The sequence below is a fragment of the Jaculus jaculus genome, chromosome 4, assembly GCF_020740685.1.
Source record: "Jaculus jaculus isolate mJacJac1 chromosome 4, mJacJac1.mat.Y.cur, whole genome shotgun sequence".
Taxonomy (NCBI): domain Eukaryota; kingdom Metazoa; phylum Chordata; class Mammalia; order Rodentia; family Dipodidae; genus Jaculus; species Jaculus jaculus.
Genome location: NC_059105.1, coordinates 22,136,864 through 22,156,243, shown reverse-complemented (window position 1 = coordinate 22,156,243; position 19,380 = coordinate 22,136,864). Strand labels below are relative to the sequence as shown.

At 50.1% G+C, this 19,380-nt stretch overlaps 1 protein-coding gene across 9 annotated transcripts in view; it reads right to left on the bottom strand.

Annotated features, from left to right (window-relative positions):
• Agap1 (ArfGAP with GTPase domain, ankyrin repeat and PH domain 1) overlaps nt 1-19,380 on the bottom strand; it is a 526,342-nt gene that overhangs the window by 200,485 nt on the left and 306,477 nt on the right. For all 9 annotated transcript variants that reach the window (XM_045148441.1, XM_045148443.1, XM_045148445.1 and 6 more), the window contains one exon: nt 12,398-12,502. In XM_045148441.1, coding sequence (XP_045004376.1) covers nt 12,398-12,502 — 105 coding nt within the window. The remainder of the gene's footprint in view (nt 1-12,397; nt 12,503-19,380) is intronic.

Below are 19,380 nucleotides of genomic sequence, written 5' to 3'. Positions count from 1 at the left end.
GGATTCTGCTAGGAGAATGGCCAGCCTCCGCAGCCACAGAAGGCCGCTCCAAAGGCAAGAAAAAACAAGTGAATTCACTGCAGTGAGCTGCACGGAGACGCCTATATTCTGCACCTCAGGATGTGTGTATTCAAATGTGGCTTGAAACACTGGAGCAGTGGGTAAGCTTGGCAACTATGTCTAGAAATGTGCCACTAAGGTGGTCCGGATGTCTCTGAGACAACCAGAGACATGTCTCTAAAGGAGGGCACTGAAGACTGCCATCCCTGTCTTTGCCACCTGACCTAAGCCATCAGTTGGATATTTTGCCCACCACAAATGGCAAAGTTCTAGTTTTTAAGTGTTCACACAGGCCAGTTTAGACGGGTCCCCTCCACACAGCTTTCCAAGGACTGCTTTCCTAGGAGTTACTCTACTGGCCCTGAAGAAGGTCGTCTGCTGTACCTGGTACCAGATGTGACTGGGACAGGGAGCAGGCAATTCCCAGACCACTGTTATCTGCTGCCTGTGCAGCCGCGGGAGCTGCAGAGGACACAAAGGGAGGATGGCCTCGATGGTGCAGCCAGAGCCCCAGGGACCCTTGCACTCAGTGGCTTCTCCTTAATCAGTTGGGAATGCTACGTTCCACATCTTCAGAAACAGGGGTACCAGCAGCTCCTGCCTTGTGGGCTACTATGAGGGTCAGATACAAAGTACTTGAAAACCTGCCAAGGCCCTTCATGAATTCTCTTGGGCTTAAAGGTGTGACGCCAACCTGAAAAGGCAGTTCTGACTCGCCAAGCCACTGGGGGTGGCTGTGAAGCAATATTTCACTCTGCAGTGTAGGAGCGACGTACTCTGCAGACCCTCCCATTCCTACCTTTGCTCCCTTCCTCTCTCTCTCTCTCTCTCTCTCTCTCTTTTGGGTGGGGGAAGACACGTATCTGGTAGTCAGACATTTTTATTGCAAAATGCCGTCTGGAAAAGATGCAAAACAAAATTGCTAAAATATAAGGAGGAAAAAAAAAAAACAAGGGGGAAAAACAAAAGGCCCCTTCCCTTTGCTTATTGAGTTCAAAGGCATAACAGGCAGTGCCCTGCAGCAAACGGGAAGCTACACTAATTTTAAAGCCATCAAACGCTATCCAGTGCCCTGCGGGGCAGGACTACTCTGAAGACACGGTTCATTTACTCCGCAGCTTAGCCTGATGTAATCATCACGGAGTCTTCGCCTAGAGTTGTAACAGGCAAGGAGCCGATGCAGAGGCGGCCCTCCCAGCCATTGAGGGGCCGCAGCTAGATTGCTGTTGATTAGAAAAATTTTTCAGTTTTGACAAGCACTTAATGAACATAAATCGCACCTTGATTGGTTTCCATTCGGGGCCACGGGCACACCTGAGAAGGAAGGGGGGCCTCCTGAGCACCACCGCGCCCTGCCTCGCAAGACCCTAGCGACACGCCGGCAATCAGGTTATGAGCCATAGAAGGAAATATTTATAAAATATAATAACGAAATTGAATTTCTCCGGAGAACTGGAAGGACATTTCTAAGCTACCCCCCATGGCCGTCCTCTCCCACTGAGAGCTCAGTGGTGACTTGCTGTCACAGAGGAAAACGGACGGTTTTGATTCACTTACCTTTCCCCAGAATTTCTGGCCACAACTGGTAACAATAAAAGGCCAAATAAAGGGAAATAAATGATACAAATTGGGTACAAAGCACAGCCATTCCCAGGTGAAATACCGTGTGGTGCACGTGATAGGGTTCTGTGGAATGGAGTCTAGGAGAAGGTTAAGAACTCAGACACCAGGCACTGTATGATCTTCAGGTACACATGCGTGTGCACACACATGATCACACTCACAAAGCACATGCTATGTTTTTCCATTTCACTTAAAAAAAAAAGCAAGAAAGCAGTTTTTCAACTCAGAAAGTAGGGGAGGATATCTGTGATTTTATTTTATTTTTTGTTTGTTTGCTTGTTTTTGTTTTTCGAGGTAGGGTCTCACTCTGGCCCAGGCTAACCTGGGATTCACTATGGAGTCTCAGGGTGGCTTCGAACTCACTGTGATCCTCCTACCCCTGCCTCCTGCACACCCAGTGATATCTGTGGTTTTTTGAGAACATCAGGACTTTATCTTGTCCTGTTTCCCTCCACTTAACAACTCTGTCAACATCCAGATAGCTGGACATATAGCAAAGGCCTGGTCTGGCTATTTAAGCTTTAAATCCTAAAAGCTTTCCAAGACCCGGGCTGTACACTACTAACAATCAGGGATTCCTTTGGTCAAGAGAGGCTTTTACAGAGACCATACACAAGGGCATCTGGGTTTCTCAGCAGCCCCACTTCCAGCAATGCTGCAGCTGTCCATTTAAGAAAGAGTGACATTGCAGCGCCATTCCATGGGTGTGACACTATGCTCTCTCAAGTCAACTGGGTGACAAACATACTTCTCTGGCCACTTAAAGCACAGGTAAGAGGGGCCTCCCCTGGCCTGGGAGAACCCAGAATCAGGTTAGTGATAGATTCTCAACCACCGTTCAGGTGTTCAGGTTCACCAGGCAGCCCATTACTCCCCCCCGCCCCCCGCCCCCTGAACAAATGCATGAACCAACGTGGCCTGTCCGTATGGTGGAGATGCAGTATGATTCGGCCTTGAACATGGGGGAAATTCTGACTCACCCCACAACACATGGGGACCTTGAGACATGATGATCAATGACATGCAGAAGTCAAATAAAAGGAGAAAGTTCCTAGAGTGGCCAAACGGAGAGACAGAAAGGGGGGGGGGGAGAGGAGGGGACGGGGAATTACTGCCGAATAAGCACGGAGCTTTGATTAGCTTCACGGCAGTGTGAATATGGTCAGCATTTAGCTGTGCATTTCAAAATACTGAACTTTCCTCTTTCTAGTCGTCCTGGATCAAATCCAGGGCCTTGTACATGTTGCCCAAGTGTTCCAATCCCTTGAAAACGTTCAAGATGGGCAATTATGTCATGTGCATTTGACCACAACTGAACAGCAGTGCACTGACTCTCTGCCAGCTTATTGATGCTGGAAAGAGCTGTCCAGCCTGTTGGCGGAGAAAAGTCATCAACGGTGTGAACCAGCAGAGGACCCTGAGAGCTTTATGGCTGGCCAGCCAAAGCCAAGTGTGTCTGTTATGGGGGAAACCAATTGCTTTCCGACTGGATTTGAGGACTGCTTCATGGAAGGAAATTTGCACCTGGTACTGAAAATCTAAATAAAAGCCTATGGTGAGGGAAGTCATAAGCCCTGGAGAGGAAACTACTACTGTTGTCTGCTACATGCACACATTATCCCCACCAAACTGCCTCTACACACTTCTCTCTCCACCCATATATTAACGATCCTCTCACTTTTGGCTAGAGAAACATTGGTGGTGACCAATGGGGTGACTCAAAAGTCATTCAAGTGCTGCAAAGTGACAGCGGAGTGCTCAGCACTGAAACATCTCCCAGACTCAGGGACCATTGCAGAAGAGGTTGCAGAAAGAATGTAAGAGTCAAAGGAAGGGGTGGAGTGCTTACAACACTGTCTTCCAGACACAAACTTGTGGTGGTGTTTATTACTTCACAGTGGGTGGCGTTATCCTACACAAGACCCATATAATAAGATGAGGAAAATAATGATATTTAAATGGAAGCAAGACTAGTTGGAAAGCAGACAGAACACAGTGGAAAGGGCATAGGACAGGGGAAAAGGGAGTGTGGTGGGACAGGATTATGATCATGGTATGTTCTCTATATGTATGAAGGTTGTCAATAAAAAGTGTTCTTTTCTTTTTTGGTTTTTCAAGGTAGGATCTCACTCTAGCACAGGCTGACCTGGAATTCATTATGCAGTCTCAGGTGGCCTTGAACTCAGTGATTCTCCTACCTCTGCCTCCCCAGTGCTGCAATTAAAGGCATGCCCCATCACACTTGGCTCAATAAAGTTTTTAAAAAATTCAAAACTAACAAAACATACTCAGGAGCCTCTCCCGCCATGCATCCTCTTTCCAATCACAGCAAATGGAGTCTGGATGCAGCTTAGAGCATCACAGAGAGGGATTCCTCTCTCATGGCAGTAGAAACTCAAATCTTACAAAAAGAGGGCAGCCAGGTGCATGGGCTCACTGAGTGCCCACTCACCCATCCAAACTTTTCTGTTTCCATTTTAATATCATTATTTTCCTCATCCTATTATATGCATCTTGTGTAGGCATACGCCCTCACTAACCTGCTCCATGCTCACAGATCCCAGTCTCTCTCTAACGCACAGCCAAGGTCTGGAACCCAGGCCATCTTGGAACATGGACCCTGTAAGAGTCACGTAAACCAACCCCAAGGTTCAGTGGGGCACACTTGGGGCATTCTAACATGAGCACTGAGAAGTGGCCATGTGCAAGGCACACACTACACCCTGAGCTGACAGTGGGGAAGCATGGCAGAGCTCATGCACAAAGACCAAGATGAAGCCATTATCCAGCATGAAACATATCACTTTCAAGACACGTCCATTGCTCATGTTGGCGAGGTGGGGAGGTTGGCCGCTCCCTGTCAAAGGGCTGCACATGTGGGAATGGTTCTGAATCTGGGATTGTGTTGTCTGGGCAGCAGCTGTTCTTTGGCATGTTCTAGAGAAGTCAAGGAAGGGCTTTGGAGTATAACTTCAGGGTAGGCGAGGCCCACGCTCTCATCAGGCATAAGGATGGCATGCGATGCCAGCAGACAGATGTGCTCTTGGAGCTCAGGCTTTCCCTGGAAAGCTTTCTGTGACGCCTGCTTGGGAGTCACCTCAGATGCCTTTGTGAAGAAGCGGTTTCCTGTCTGATGGAGGAACAAGAAGAAAAATCTGCGTCTGGTCACCAGAGTGCCAGTTTGATGACTGACTCAGAAAAAATACCAAAGCAAGTCTGCCTCAACAAGACACACAGCCATGTGTGGCCAGAGCCCGGGCCACTCAGCAACATCCTTGTCCAAGTCGAGCTCCTGAGCTGTGTGTTGGCCAGAAAGGAGAAGGCTGAGCTGGTCCCAAGCCAGGAAAGGAACCAAAGAAGGAGCCTCTTCGGGAGCAAGCAATGCCTGTGCAGGACAGGCGTAGCGCACAGGGTGGGGCCCTGCATAGCTGCCAGGCTCTGGCAAGGGACAAAATGCCAGGCCTGAATGCAATGAGCTTTCTCAGGCTGGCAGAGCTTATTCTTACAAGCCCACTTAGGAAGCCCACGGCACACAACTGACTCAAGACAGAACGGTCAACTGTCAGCCTCACACATGGTTGCTCCCCCACACAGAAGATGAATAGGTGGCTGGCTGAGCTGCCGAGCCCCGAGGTCCAAGTTCTTTCTCATTATCCCCTCCGTTTTCAATCACGGGGCTCCCTACGGCTCATATTTAAGTCCAGAGAGGGAACCTAAGGCTCTCCACAGGCTGTCCTGTGCCCACTCTAGCCGTGATCCAGCAACGTGCCTTAAATCCACGAGATACTCATGTGTATCTTCCCCAGGAAGCTAAGTGCTTTGGGCCTTGAAAGATCCTGAAGATGGCCATTTTTCAGAGCAACAGAAGACAGACCAGAGAAGAGCAGCCACCGAGCCTGCCTTCTGTTATCCCAGTTCTACTTAAATGCTTGGGGTCAGTGAAAAATGCCAAGAAGAGCTGAAGATGCAGGTTCTGCTGGTCGGTCCTGGAGCAAGGGAGCCAAACGGTCCCTGACTTCCTGCGACTTTTGGAGCTGGAGCAAGGCGACGCCCTGGGTCCTGCGCAGACCTGGCTGACAACGTGCTTGTGAAAGCAGCTCCGTTCTACCCGCGGGGAGGCTTCCCACCAGTGCTTGAACCAGGTGCTCGCGTCACTTACTTACCAGCAGCACCCTGGGAAAGAAAGCGACTGCACTGGAAGTTTCTGGGCCCAGTTTTAGTCCCTACATGTAATTAAACTGATTCCAACTGCAAATGTTAGGATGGTGTGGTGGTCTGACTCAGGTGTCTTTCATAAACTCAGGTGCTCTGAACGCTAGGTTCCCAGCTGATAGAGGTTTGGGAATTAATGCCTCCTGGAGGCAGCGTATTGTTGGGGGCGGGCCTATGGGTATTATAGCCAGTGTTTGGCACACTCTGCTGTTCCTGTTGTCCACCTTATGTGGGCTAGGGGGTGATGTCCACCCTCTGCTCATGCCATCGTTTTCCCTGCCATCGTGGAGCCACGAGCCTGTAAGCCAAAATAAACCTCGTTTTCCCACAGCTGCTCTTGGTTGGGTGATTTCTACTAGCAATGCGAACCTGACTGCAACAATGGTGTTTTCCCTAGAAACCCAATAAATTCCCTCGCTGTTTTAGTTTGCTCAGTACTTAGTGGGAATTCCCAAGGATCCCTCTGATAAGAGCTTGAAGACAGCATCACCCAGCCTCTCGCCAGGGAGTGAAGTCCTTCAGGCTCCAAGGAGGGAGCTGCCAGCTGGTGCCAAGTGTGCTATGGAGAGCAACTGAGGATGAGTGTGTGGGTGGCAGGGAAGGGTGGGGTCTGGATGCCGTGGCACACGTTCCAACCTCTGGACAGGCCACACAGCTCACACCCAGCATAAACCACCTGCCAAACATGCTGTCATGGGAAGTGTCCTGATTCTGGTAGCTGTCTTCACCATCCTGAACCCTCAAGGATCCTTGTGGCTGTGGCCGGCACACAGTCTGGGAACCACAGGTGCTGAGGGACACCTGAAGTGAAGCCCGCTGTCACGGCCTTCTCTTGTACCCACGCCTCTCCTCTCCACACACAAAACAAGGAACCCCAGGACCACCACCAACCCGAGAGAGCTGGGCCAGCTCCAAGCCATAGGGGCAAACAAGGAGAGGTGGCCAGGTATGAAGGGTGGGATTTAGGATCGTGGAGGTCAAGGGGCCAGGCTGTCCCTTTCTTAGTCTGGGCTTAGGTGGACTCAGTGCTTTATGTATAAGAGATTGAGATTTGGACACAGGCCCCCTTTCAGTCCCAAGCGGATGTTTTCCACACACTTGGGGTACTGGAAGGCAAACCTGGTATGTTCAAACAGCCAGTGTGTCACCCATGCCCCCCTCTGCCCCCAGCTCATGCGCTAGAGATCACGTGCTTTTTGAAGCCATGGCTTCAGAAACAAACTGTCAGCTGTGGAGCTGGGAACACCCGTTCCATGTCACACCTTCAGACACAGATCATCGCCCCGCAGAGGTGACATCAGGTTTTACGACAGGAAAGAGCCGAGCTCTTCCGACATCTTCTGTCTATGGTACCAGGGTGGCAGAGCGGAACAGGGTACTAACAGGGTAGAGAGAAACAGATCCGCTGGCCAGCGAAAGGGAGCCCGGGACTGCAGGCCCTGCGTGATCTCTGCTGGAGCAGGGCGTGGGGCTCAGGGTACAACCAGAAAGGTGCCTGGGAGGATGGTGTCACAAAAGCGGGTACTCTGAGGGCTTGGGAAGATAGGTCAGTAGAAAAGGCAATAAAAAAGGGAAGGGGATGTGGGGCAGTGAGAGTAGACATCATCTTCAGGGACCCTGCCAGCAGGGGTCCCCTGCTCATGACTTGTCATCTATAGACCTGCCCAGGCTCTGAGGACGCAGGCCAAATGTGGAAGCACTAAGTGCACTAGGTTCCAGGGAGATCATTTGCTAAGAGCACCCGGGAAGGGCACTTTCCAGTCCTTGCTGGAGGGCTGTGGTGTGTTCAATGATGGGTGCTGGCCTTGCATGCCTATGTATGGCCAATAACTTCACATTCCTACCGCTGTGGCCTCTTTGGCTGGGACACAGCCCACGTGAGGATAATCGCATTGCCAGGGCTTTGCAGGGGCTGAGGAGGTGACAAGGAAGGTTGTCACAGGGCATGGCTATAGGGGGGCAGCTCTGTCTACTAGCACCACGCCCTGAGCCAGCCTCCTAGATTCTTGGCTATTGCCTGTCTGTGGCCTGCAGAAAGCATGCAGCTGGGGGTGGGGTGGGGGGGTCATCTGGGTATGACAAAGGCCAAAGCGTCCACTGGAAGGCAAGGGAGGCCTGCTGACCATGTTGTTCCCCACAATGTGCAGCTGCTGCTGGTCACTCTGAGAAAGGCGTGTGCTGCGGAGGGAGAGGGTAAGGTGGTGAAGTGCCTTGGTGCGATCCCCAAGATGGGCTGACAGTTCTGAGACCCTTTTGAATCTTTAGTGAAGGGTCACAGCACAGGGGTTGTGGTTAGTGTTATCATCATGGTGGGCTTTGGCCAGAGACATGGCTAGGATCACAAATAATGGCTCTGAAACCCCTGCCTGTCAACTGTAGCAGGTTACTTAACCACTTAAGCCTTAACTATTTAAGCCACCATCGTATGGGGCTCAGGACTTTCAGTTGTACCTAATCTTGAACATAGCTAAGGTGTGGTTGTGCTGCAAGGCCAGTATTTAACTGAGATTGGGTCTATTGCCTTTTGAAAATTTCCAGACTAAATCAACCGGGGTGCTTTCATCTGGACTCTGCCCATAGGTATCTCCTCAGCTCCTCCTTCCATGTGAGTCAGGAGTGGCAGACCTCCTGTGCTGCCCAGGGCTCGGCTCCTATTCCCTCACGATAGGTCGGAATACTTGTGCACCTGAGGGAGAATTTACCCAGAACCTCCACTCTTCCCAACTTCCATCCAAAGTGAATAGAGGCCTTTCTATCTCTGGGCTCCAGGAAGCCCGGGTCCTGGGCTGAGCCACTGGGAAGGAAGTATGCAGATATGTGCACCAAGCACTTTAGCTCCAAGGAGAGTGGCATGGATGAGTTGCCTCAGAACTGACTGAGGGGTCTGCTTCCAAACTATTATACAAAGGCCCAACACACCCCCCTTTGTACTCCAATAACGTGGATGCCCACTCACAGAGGCGAGAACTGAACAGTGGGGCTTGGGACATGAGGGACATCATAAGAACGGGGCCTGGGCACAGGAAGATCTGTGAAGGACTGATGAGATCATACAATGTAGAGTCTGGGATGAGCAGTGAGCATTTGTGTTCCTACAGGAGCACCCTGACCCATGCTGCTATCACAACAGATGCCCCTTGTCAAGAAACAAATGCCCCTTTGAGCAGGCCTGGTGCTCAGCAGATGAGAATGTTGTAACTAGAAATTAGTCACCAGATGTCCCTTTTCACTGGTCACCAGAAGTAAGCATGGTCATGCTGGCCACACTTTGCTCTTGAAGGTACCTAACGTACCAGTGACTAGGCCTCGCTCGGGTCTGAAAGGGTCTCAGGAAGAACAAAACCTAGGGCGGGAGAAGGGGTGTCCAGGAAAGGCCCAGCTGTTCTGTGTCCTCACAGGTGGAAGCTGGGAGTGGGCAAGCTGTAGAACCAGAAAGAACTTGACTGGGAAGGTCTGGAAAAGGTATCCAAGACCAGGGACACCACCTCTCTGCCATGGTGGTCACCTGAAGAAGCAAAGGAATCTCCTCCCAAGATAGTAAGCAGCAGACCCTCACAGAGTAGCTCCTCACGCAACAAAGAGCACCTGTAGACAGGTACGTGTATCGACATTCAAGAGTCTGTCTGCATAGATGAACATGTTTATACGTCCTATAAAGAGATCTATTTACTTATTTTCTTTTTTCAATTTATTCTTATATATTCTTAAATCATACAGCTATCCAGATGGGTCATTTTTTTTTTTTACTATTTATTTACTTATTTACTTAGTGTGTGTGCTTGTGTACGCATACATGAATTGGCCTATTAAGGTATCTCTTTTTTTTTTTGAGGTAGGGTCTTGCTCTAGCCCAGGCTGACCTGGAATTCACTATGTAGTCTCAGGGTGGCCTTGAACTCACAGTGATCCTCCTACCTCTGCCTCCCAAGTGCTGGGATTAAAGGTGTGTGCCACCATGCTCAACGATTAAGGTCTTGTTGCAAGTAAATGCCTGTTGGTAGGCTTTGTAAGCCAGCACCTTTTGTTGCTGAACCACCTCTCCAGCCCCACCCTGACTTAAGAGGAGGTTACATCCCAATAAACCATCATCAAACTGAAAACAACATAGCTATGGAAAAGCCGTTTATTAAACTTATCCTAGGGAACATCCGCATTCAGCCCTGTCTACCTTAACTCCTTGTTTACATTTGGGCAAATTCATTAACGCAGGGCCTATTTTGTAATTAAGAGCTGAGTGTCTCATTACTGAGCGTGATACTGATCGTGAAACTCAGAAAGGCTGTGTGGGACACTTTCATGCCATCCTCCACTCCAAACACTCTACACGGCACAATCATAAGTTAGGAGCAGCCATCTACTTCTCAGTCATGTGGGGAGGCTGCCGGGGAGCCAAGGAAGCGACTTCCGACTTGCGGGCTTGACTCTGAGAGGTGCTGCTGAAACAGGGGAGGGGGAGGTGGGTACCATGCAATGTGGGAAACATCGGTCCTGGCATGCTAGAAAAGGCTATTTTTTTTAAAATAATAATTTTATTCATTTATTTGCAAGGGAGAGAGAAAGAGAGAAGATAGAATGGGCATGCCAGGGCCGCTTGCCACTGCAAATGAACTCCAGATGCGTGCACCACTTTGTACATCTGGATTTATGTGGGTACTGGGGTATCAAAGCGAGGCTGTCAGGCTTTGCAAGCAAGGACCTTAACTGCTGAGCTGTCTCTCCAGTCCATAAAAGGCTTTTTTTTTTCTTTCTTTTTTTATTTTGGTTTTTTGAGGTAGGGTTTCACTGTAGCTCAGAGCTGACCTGGAATTCACTATGTAGTCTCAGGGTGGCCTCGAACTCACAGTGATCCTCCTACCTCTGCCTCCCAAGTGCTGGGGTTGAAGGTGTGTGCCACCACGCCCAGCTCGGCCTTATTTTTTTTTTAATTTTATTTATTTATTTATTTGAGAGAGACAGACACAGAGAGAAAGACAGATAGAGGGAGAGAGAGAGAATGGGCGCGCCAGGGCTTCCAGCCCTGCAAACGAACTCCAGACGCATACGCCCCCTTGTGCATCTGGCTATCGTGGGACCTGGGGAACCGAGCCTCGAACTGGGGTCCTTAGGCTTCACAGGCAAGCGCTTAACCGCTAAGCCATCTCTCCAGCCCTTGGCCTTATTTTTTTTAAAGGTAAATATTATTGTGGGAGTAGGGGAAGGAGAACACACTCCCTAGGGAATGACAGCCAATGTCAAAAGCAGGAAGAGCATGTGGACCCTTCAACTGTGCTATCTACCAGGTGTCCGCCCTACGGCAAGTGACAAGACCCCAAGAATGTGAAGAGAAGGTTCCTGAGTAGACTTTCCTGTTACAGTGAAAACATGCAAATGCGTCTGAGGTTGTTGGGTCACTCAGGGGACATCTACACAAAGGCCCGCACCAGTTGGCAGGGAAAGGAGCAGGTGACTGACCATGGCCCAGGAGGTGGGGGGTGGCCTGGGAAGGGCTCATCTGCATAGCGGCACCCGGCACATGAGTGTGGAAAGAATGTGGTGCCCACCCAGAGGGCTGACTGCCCTGTGCTCTATGTAGGTGCAATTCCGGGTGTGACTCCAACTTCCACTCAGTGCTAAGCCTTACTTTTTACTTCCTGTCAACATATGTGAGTTTTCAAAACCTATTCCAATTTTCCAAACAAAGTTATTGCTTGACACACTGCAACAATGTGAGGATTAACAGTGTGTGTCCCAATCTGTGTGGCTCTCAACTTGAGCAAGTCATGGGGATGTGTCCTTACAGGACCAAAGTCAACAGCCCCACCTTGAAAGAATTAACTGTAGGCTGTTTTTCCCCCAAGAATAAACTGATTCTGTCTTCAGTCATCTTACAGAACCTTCAGTACAACAGATCTGACAAGGCAGGCGAGAGTCTCTCCTGCCGCACGCGCTCGTGTGTTCTGCTCTCACAGCTGTGACATGCGTCTAACTGTGGCTTTGCTCCGAAACAGGCCCCGGGGCTTAATGTAACTGCTCCCTTCCTTTTAGGTTCCCACAGACACACCCTTTTCTGCTTTTGCTTTCTACCTGTTTCCAGCTCTTCATTACCACTGTGCACTTTGCTTTTCCTGCACTTTTGTTTGTTTTTGAGGTAGGGTTTCGCTCTAGCTCAGGTTGACCAGGAAATCACTATATAGTCTCAGGATGGCCTCAAACTCACAGTAATCCTCCTGCCTCTGCCTCCCGAGTGCTGGAATTAAAGGCGTGCGCCACCACGCCTGGCTTTCTATCTCTTTTCATTGTAGTTCTTAAAAGAATTAGAGAGCCAATGGCTGACAGCAAGGGAAGGAGGGAGCAAGACAGACAGGCTAACAGAGCTTGGGGACTAATAGCATGTACCTCAGTACTGACCAGGGGCACAATAATGCTTCATCTTTACACAAAGGTGGGAGGCGTGGCTCAGTCCTAAACCCCCAGCCCCAGAATGGGTGAGTCAGTATCTACTAACTGCTCACGGGGCACTTACGTGTAAGCTTGGGTGGTAGGTCAGCACGCCATTGTCACACAGGGTGACGTACTTCTTCTTCCACTCCTTGTTTAGCGACTTGCCGCTCCTCTTCAGCAGCATGCCCTACAAGGAGACAGGAAGCATACGTCCCGTGAAAACAGAGAAAGAAGTAGGCAGGCAGGTACAAAGGTAATTTCTAAAAAATTCAGACTTTCTAACATTTGCCCTTTCCCCCCTCCCTTTTATTGAGGCAGTTTCCTGCAGCCCAGGCTGGAAGCCTAAGTTAACCTTGAACTCCTGATCATCCTGCCTCCACTTCCCAAGAGATGGACGACAGCAAGCTTGCCATATGGAGAGGAAGTGGCAAGAGCATGAATTTTGGTGTTTTCACCACTTTCAGAGTGAGCATACACTTGGAGAAGGAGAGCTGAAGCCAGGAGTGCTGGCGGACACTGAAGTTCTTCCCCGACTCGATGGCTCAATAAACGCCCTTGCATGCGACAATGCGCCTTCTGCATAACTGAGCCGCAAGCTAACAGAAACACCCAAAGGGAGACTGCTTCATTTTATTTATTTATTTTTATTTCTGCCGTGCTAGGGAACCCAGAACTTCCACATTAGGCATGTATCCTAACACTTAGCTGCAGCCCAGGAACCACAGTTTAAGCTGTCTTTCTAAAGAGAATAAATTAAATACTTTAATCACCTTGCAAGAATTGTACATTTGTACAATTTTGTACATTTCAAAATATATTATTTATTTATTTGAGAGAGAGAATACAAATGGGTTCGCCAGGGCCTCCAGCCACTGCAAACAATTCCAGACACATGGGCCACCTTGTGCATCTGGCTTTATGTGGGTAGCTAGGGAATCAAACCTGGGTCTTTTGGCCTTTCAGGCAAGTGCCTTAACCGCATAACCTCTGGAACCCAAGACCGTACATTTTTGTGACATAAAGAAAGCATGCGGCAAGCTGTGACTGCAGCCGTTACCTCTCCTTGCTGGGACACACCACTCAACCAGAAGCCGCTTCTGGAAGGAGAGGCCTTATTTCAGTCACGTTTTCAAGGGGAAGCGTCATCATGGCGGAGCAGACTGCCAGGGTGTCAACATTTTGTCACAGCAGCAGGAAGCGGCAAGAGTGAGCTAGCCCTGGCAAGTGGGGCTGCATTATGAAATCCCAGGGCCGCCCCAGAGACCACACCTCCAGCAAGGCTCTGCCATTTGGGGGGATTAAGTATGAGGCTTAATCACAAATGCATGAGGTGAAGGGGGACATCTGACATTGCAACTCCCAGTGACATTCTCTGAATTCTTGGAATCAAGCCCAATATGACACTGAGACCAAAGAAATGCACCAAGTCCAGAGGAAAATGTGGTGAGTTGCAAACCAAAGCCAGAGAAACCGTGTTGCACTGTGATAGCGGAATGACAGTCACTCCATGACACAACAGTAGACATCTGTTTCCAATCACCACATTCCCCTTTGCTGGGGTTCCTACATTTCTAAGTGGAGCACAATGAAACTGCACCCAGGTTCTCCTGTGGGCCCATCTTTTTCCATCAACCCCTTGAGACGGACTTCCTACAGCACCAGGGCCCAGGGAACTGCAGTGTCACAGGAAGACCAGAGCTGATGGGGGCTCTGATGGCAGGTCCCTTCCCACTGGACAAGTTTAGTGGTAATCCCCTGTAAACAGACTGGACTACATGGTGAGTGCCAGACTAAGACTACATAGCAAGATTGGCTCAAAACAAACAAAAAACCAGGAAAGCCAAATAAAATCCAAATAAAACCGCAACAGTGAGAGGGGAAGGGAGGGAACAGGAATGACAAGGGACCACACAAACAGTTCAGTGCTTAAAGGATGGGCTAGAACCCACCACGCCCATACAATTCCAGAATCTCAGAAGCGTGGAGAATGACCATCTCAGGGTTAGCAAAACCTTCTCAATTAATGAAGTAGTGAACCAACAATATCATTACGATAGACGTTTTCCTTCTTTAACAATAAATTTAAATGCTCAGTATTTCTAAGACCACACAGACTGATAGTTACCCCGCCGCCCCCGCGAGAAAACACTAGGCAGCGGCCATTTGTGAGGCGGAGGTGTAAAGTGAGGGCGGGGAAGCACGCACACCTGCACCAGGAGGACAGGGTCTCTGTGAGGTCCCTTCCCTAGGAGGACACATGGCCACATCCCAGTGACCAGGTCTCAGTGGGGGGCCTGACACAGGGCAACTGCTTCCCAAGGAAAAAAACGTCGGTTCTATAGTATGATACACATAGTTCTCATTAATATCTGTTAAACATACCCAAATAAAATATACTGAGTTTTTTAAGGTTTTTATTTTTTTGAGGTAGGGTCTTACTCTAGCCCAGGCTAGCCTGCAACTATATAGTCTCAGGGAGGCCTCGAACTCTCAGCGATCCTCCTACCTCTGTCTCCCGAGTGCTGGGATTAAAGGCGTGCACCACCACGCCCGGCTTTATACAGAGCTTGTAAAATGAAGTAGACATTTGCCAGTTGCATAAGAGCTGAGGCGCAGCTACTGCAACTGCCACGTGCTGCATCACAATCTTCAGAGAGCCCTGAAACCAGAGGCTGTCAACGCGGTCACGTGTTCTGCAGAGCAGAGATGCGTGTGTCCATCTATCCACAACCATGATGGCAGTGCAACGCCTTTGTGACTCCAGAAGAGGGGGTACTCCTGGCCACACCCTGCTTTCACGGGGGAGTTTACACTAAGGTCACATAAACAACTGTACCTGTATAAGCAGAGTCCTGAAAACACAAGTCACTTCTCTTGCGAGGGTTTCTAACACAGGGCACTGTTTTCAGCACTGAAGCAGGGCAAGGCCATGGCACCAAGGGGCTGCAAAGGGGCCAGGATTGCAAAACAGTCTTTAAACAAGTGGTCTCCTTGAAGGCGGTTGGAGGCGGGGCTCCATCCACCGCAGGACCACTGATCATCCAGGACACTGGTACTTGTAGCAGGTCTCCTGCTGCTTCTCCTGCAAGGATCCAGTCTTCACCAAACCCTGGCATCCTTTTTTGGCCCCACGTGGGCAGCAGTTAGTTGTCCCCGGTGACTTACGTTAACACTACTGCTCATTTGGTAAACTCAGGACTATGATACTGATCCCTGCCCCCTGAACTGGATATCTTAGCACCACTCTTATCTAGATTCACTCCAGCTGCATGCCCTGCCTCCCCCTCAGCCGAGTGGCTACACGGAAATCAACTGGGGAAGAGCGAACCTCACCTCCCTTGGGGCCGACCTGAGTTGGTCTGGCCAGAGCTCCCCTTTGCCATGCTGAGCCCCTCCCTGTCTCACATTGCCAGCCCGAACTCGCACCTGTCTCCAAGAACCAAGAAGGCAGCAACGCCCTGTACACACTTCACTCTGAACTCTCAGAGGACATGCAGCCACGGCCCTGCCAGCAGGAGATGACAGAGGCCAGAAGGCTCTGGCTGTCTAGACAGAGGCGTGCCGTTCCTGTCAGTGCGTGCAAATGGTTGGTATGATCTGAAGTCTCTTTGAGTCACTGTAACCCTGGGCAAGAGCACAGTGGAGCGTCACAATGCATCCATCGTCCCTCTTCCAGATGCCACTCTGGTACACGCGGGGTCCCTGCTTGAGGCAGCTCTTCCGACCGGCCAGGAGCATCACAGGCAACACTTCGTGTCACTCTCCCAGGCTTCCGGCCGGTGCTTGGACAGTTTCAGCTTCAGAACAAAACAGGGATCTCTGAGGCAGGTATGCTCCCCACAAGTGTGATCAACAGCCCACAGAGGCTCATGACCAGCTGACGGCAGTGATGATGGCCATCTTCATCTTATGACAAGAGTGTCGGGGTGCCTACTCCCAAGGCACTTGTGTCCTCATATATAGGAGCTTTGTCCCACACTAACTCTGGACTGCTCTAGCCCATGACACCCAAGAAACGGATGCCAAATCCATGCAGATTTAGCCCTTGAGGCCAGGCAGCTCTGGCCTGGCACAGTTCCAACAGACCACGTAGGCTGCCTGCAGTCCTCAACCACCCTGTCTGCTGAAAAGGACTGGCCTCGACAACCACTACCCTTTGAGGTGGGTTCTGATGCAGCAGTGGACAAGAAAAGCAAACTGGAACCCCATTCTTCTGAAACGAAAGGAGGACCCACGACTCGCGGCACTGGCATGGATCAGGTCACCTGGTCACCCTGAGACCCCAAGACAGCTGTGAGGGGAAGGAGGCTGTGCCAACTCTGAGCAAACCAGGCCTGGGTAGACGCGGCATATGGGAGGTGCCTTCACAAGCTCCCGGCCTTGGCCCTAGGCCCGAGAGAAGGAAATGGTCAAGAGTTTCCAGGCAGAAATGGGTGATTTCCAAGAGCAAGCCCTACTGGGCTACCAATAAAATGCTTCTGTACTGCTAAGGGAAGAGTGAGGACCCTATCCAGGGTGGGGCAGACCCTTTCCTTGAGCACCCAGGAACTTCTTTAGCAGTACCTCAAGACCCTTCCCAAGTATAACAGGCTTGTCGACTAGACTCAGAGAACTGTTGGTTGGCTTCTCAGAGATGGAAAGGATACAAAGACCACCTACGAGTTTTATTGGCAGGGGTGGGGAGGTGAGTAAGAAACTGTACTATCTTGATCTAAAAAGGCAGCGAAGGGTGAAAATGAGAAGTGATCTTTGGACTCTTAGCCTGAAGTACAGTAGGAAGCAGGGTGGTGAACGGCTACACAGCAGCAACGCCAGGCCCTCTCTGGGAGGGAGGAGCGGAGCCAAGGGCGCGCTTCGGGAGACCTCCTCGTCCTTCACCCAGGGTAGGGAGGACGGGCCACCAGCACATGGCTGACGTGTGTTCCTCTCTGCCTTTGTAGAATTAGGCAGCCAGGGCTGGCAGTTATTGCCAGGTAGTTGGAAAAGCGCTTGCCTGGCAAACATGAGGACCTTAGCTTCATCTCTGAAATTCAAATAAAAGCAGCCAGGTGGGGTGGCTCGCACTTGTACCCCAGCACTAGGGAGACTGAGAAGGACTGCTGGGGCTCACGGTCGGCCAGTCTGGCCTACTTGGCAAGTTCCAGGTCTAATGAGTCAGCCTGTCACAGTCACAAAAAGGAAGACGGAGCCTGAGGAACAGCAGCTGAGGGTGTCTTCTGGCCTTCACATGCTCACCCCCCGCCCCACACACACAATCAAGGATGTCTGCTGTTGTTCTCTTGGCCCTGGGCCCCTGCTGCACATCCATACATCCATGGGTGTAAGACGATGGGCCACCTGAATCCTCAGGCCTTAGATGATGAGAATCAACCAGGGAGGCTCAACCACAGGTGTACTTGTATAAACAAGCAGACTACAGACTTCAAGTCTGATGCTGTGCGCTATGAGACACTGGGGACTATGGCTGAGCTGTGAGAGGGTAGAGAAGGACATCTGTGCCTCCTTCCCAGGTGACTCTGTGGCCCTGGTTCAACTTGACCAGCACAATGTGGAAGGCCAGCAGCTCCAGTGCTCAGTCTCTGAATCTGTCCTCTTTACCCATTTTGCTAGGCAGATGGCGGAAATGGAAGGGGCCCTGGGACTCCAACGGGGAGAATCAGACACCAGAATGATGGTTACCGTTGACGTCTTGCCAACCTCCAGCTCGGCCCCACCCCACCCTAGCCAAGGCACCAAACATGCAGTGAAGAATGATCTTGGACACTCTAGTCCAGAAGACACTGCTTGGAAGAGGTGGTATATTACAAATTCTTCTTAGAATCCTGACAAACAGTAAGTTGGTGTCATTTAAAACTGCTATGACTTGGCTCAATTACCTAGCTGGAGATAACCAAATGAGCACGGAGTAGGTGCCTGGACTTGTGCACCCACAGTAAAACTTTCCCATCCTTCACTTGGTGAGAGTAAGGAATCTGGGGGTGCTGTGACCTGCCAGTTACTCCTCTCCTCTTACTTGGAAATGGCAAGTGCTGACCTACCTGCTGCCTCCTAGTCACCCCTGACCATGTAGCATCCCCTAATTAAACTCAGTGGGACAGATGGACCGATGTGTGCACATATGTGTACACATACACACACACACACACACACACACACACCATCAAAGGAGAATAGCTGGAAGAAGAGGTCTCGTGGGAGCAGGGCAAGAGAAGGTTATGGGAGGTGACTATGACCAAAATGCCTTATATGCATGTATAAAGTTGTAAGGAATAAAATTAAAAAGCCTTGGGGGCAACAGGAATTGACAACTCACTGTTACCTGTTTTTCTTCTCTATTCACTAAGAGTATTTGGAGGGCTAGGGTGATGGCTCAGCCATTAAAAGTGCTTGCTTACAAAGCCTGATGGCCCACACTTGATTGCCCAGTCATGTAAAGCCAGGTGCCCAAAGTGGTGCATGTGTCTGGAGTTCATTTGCAGTGGCAGGAAATCCTGGCACACCCAACCTCTTTCTTTCTCTCCTTGCAAATAAATAAAAATAAAAAAAAAAAACAACAAGTATTTGAGCTCTTAAAGAAAAAGGCTGCTATTTAAATGGTCTACAACCAAAATATCAGCATCCTAGGCAAGCACTTCTTCCTGTTTTGCTCAGGACTGGTCTCGGAGCAGCAGCACAGAGAAGAGCTGTCTATTCCTGGGATTGCCTTCTTTTTCACATGTTCCTCCAGTCCCAAGAGGTCATTGAAAGCCAAAAGCAACGTTAAGTGCACAAGCTTTAAATAACTTACTAAGTTAACGTAATGAATGTAAGTGCGATCTGAAATCCATCACTCAGTGCTTGCTGCAGCCCCGAGCTGTGATAAACCACCACTCATAAATTGATATTAAAGCTCTGCTCAATAGCAATTATTTACCAACAAAGATTTATTGACTGCATTAGGGTCTGGGGGTCTTTCCCAGGCAAATCAGTCTTTGGTTTGGGTCTCAGGGGCTACATGGTGCTGGCCTCTGCTCACACAGGATCGCTGTGACAAGCAGGAGCAGTTAACGGCCAGCCACGCTCTGC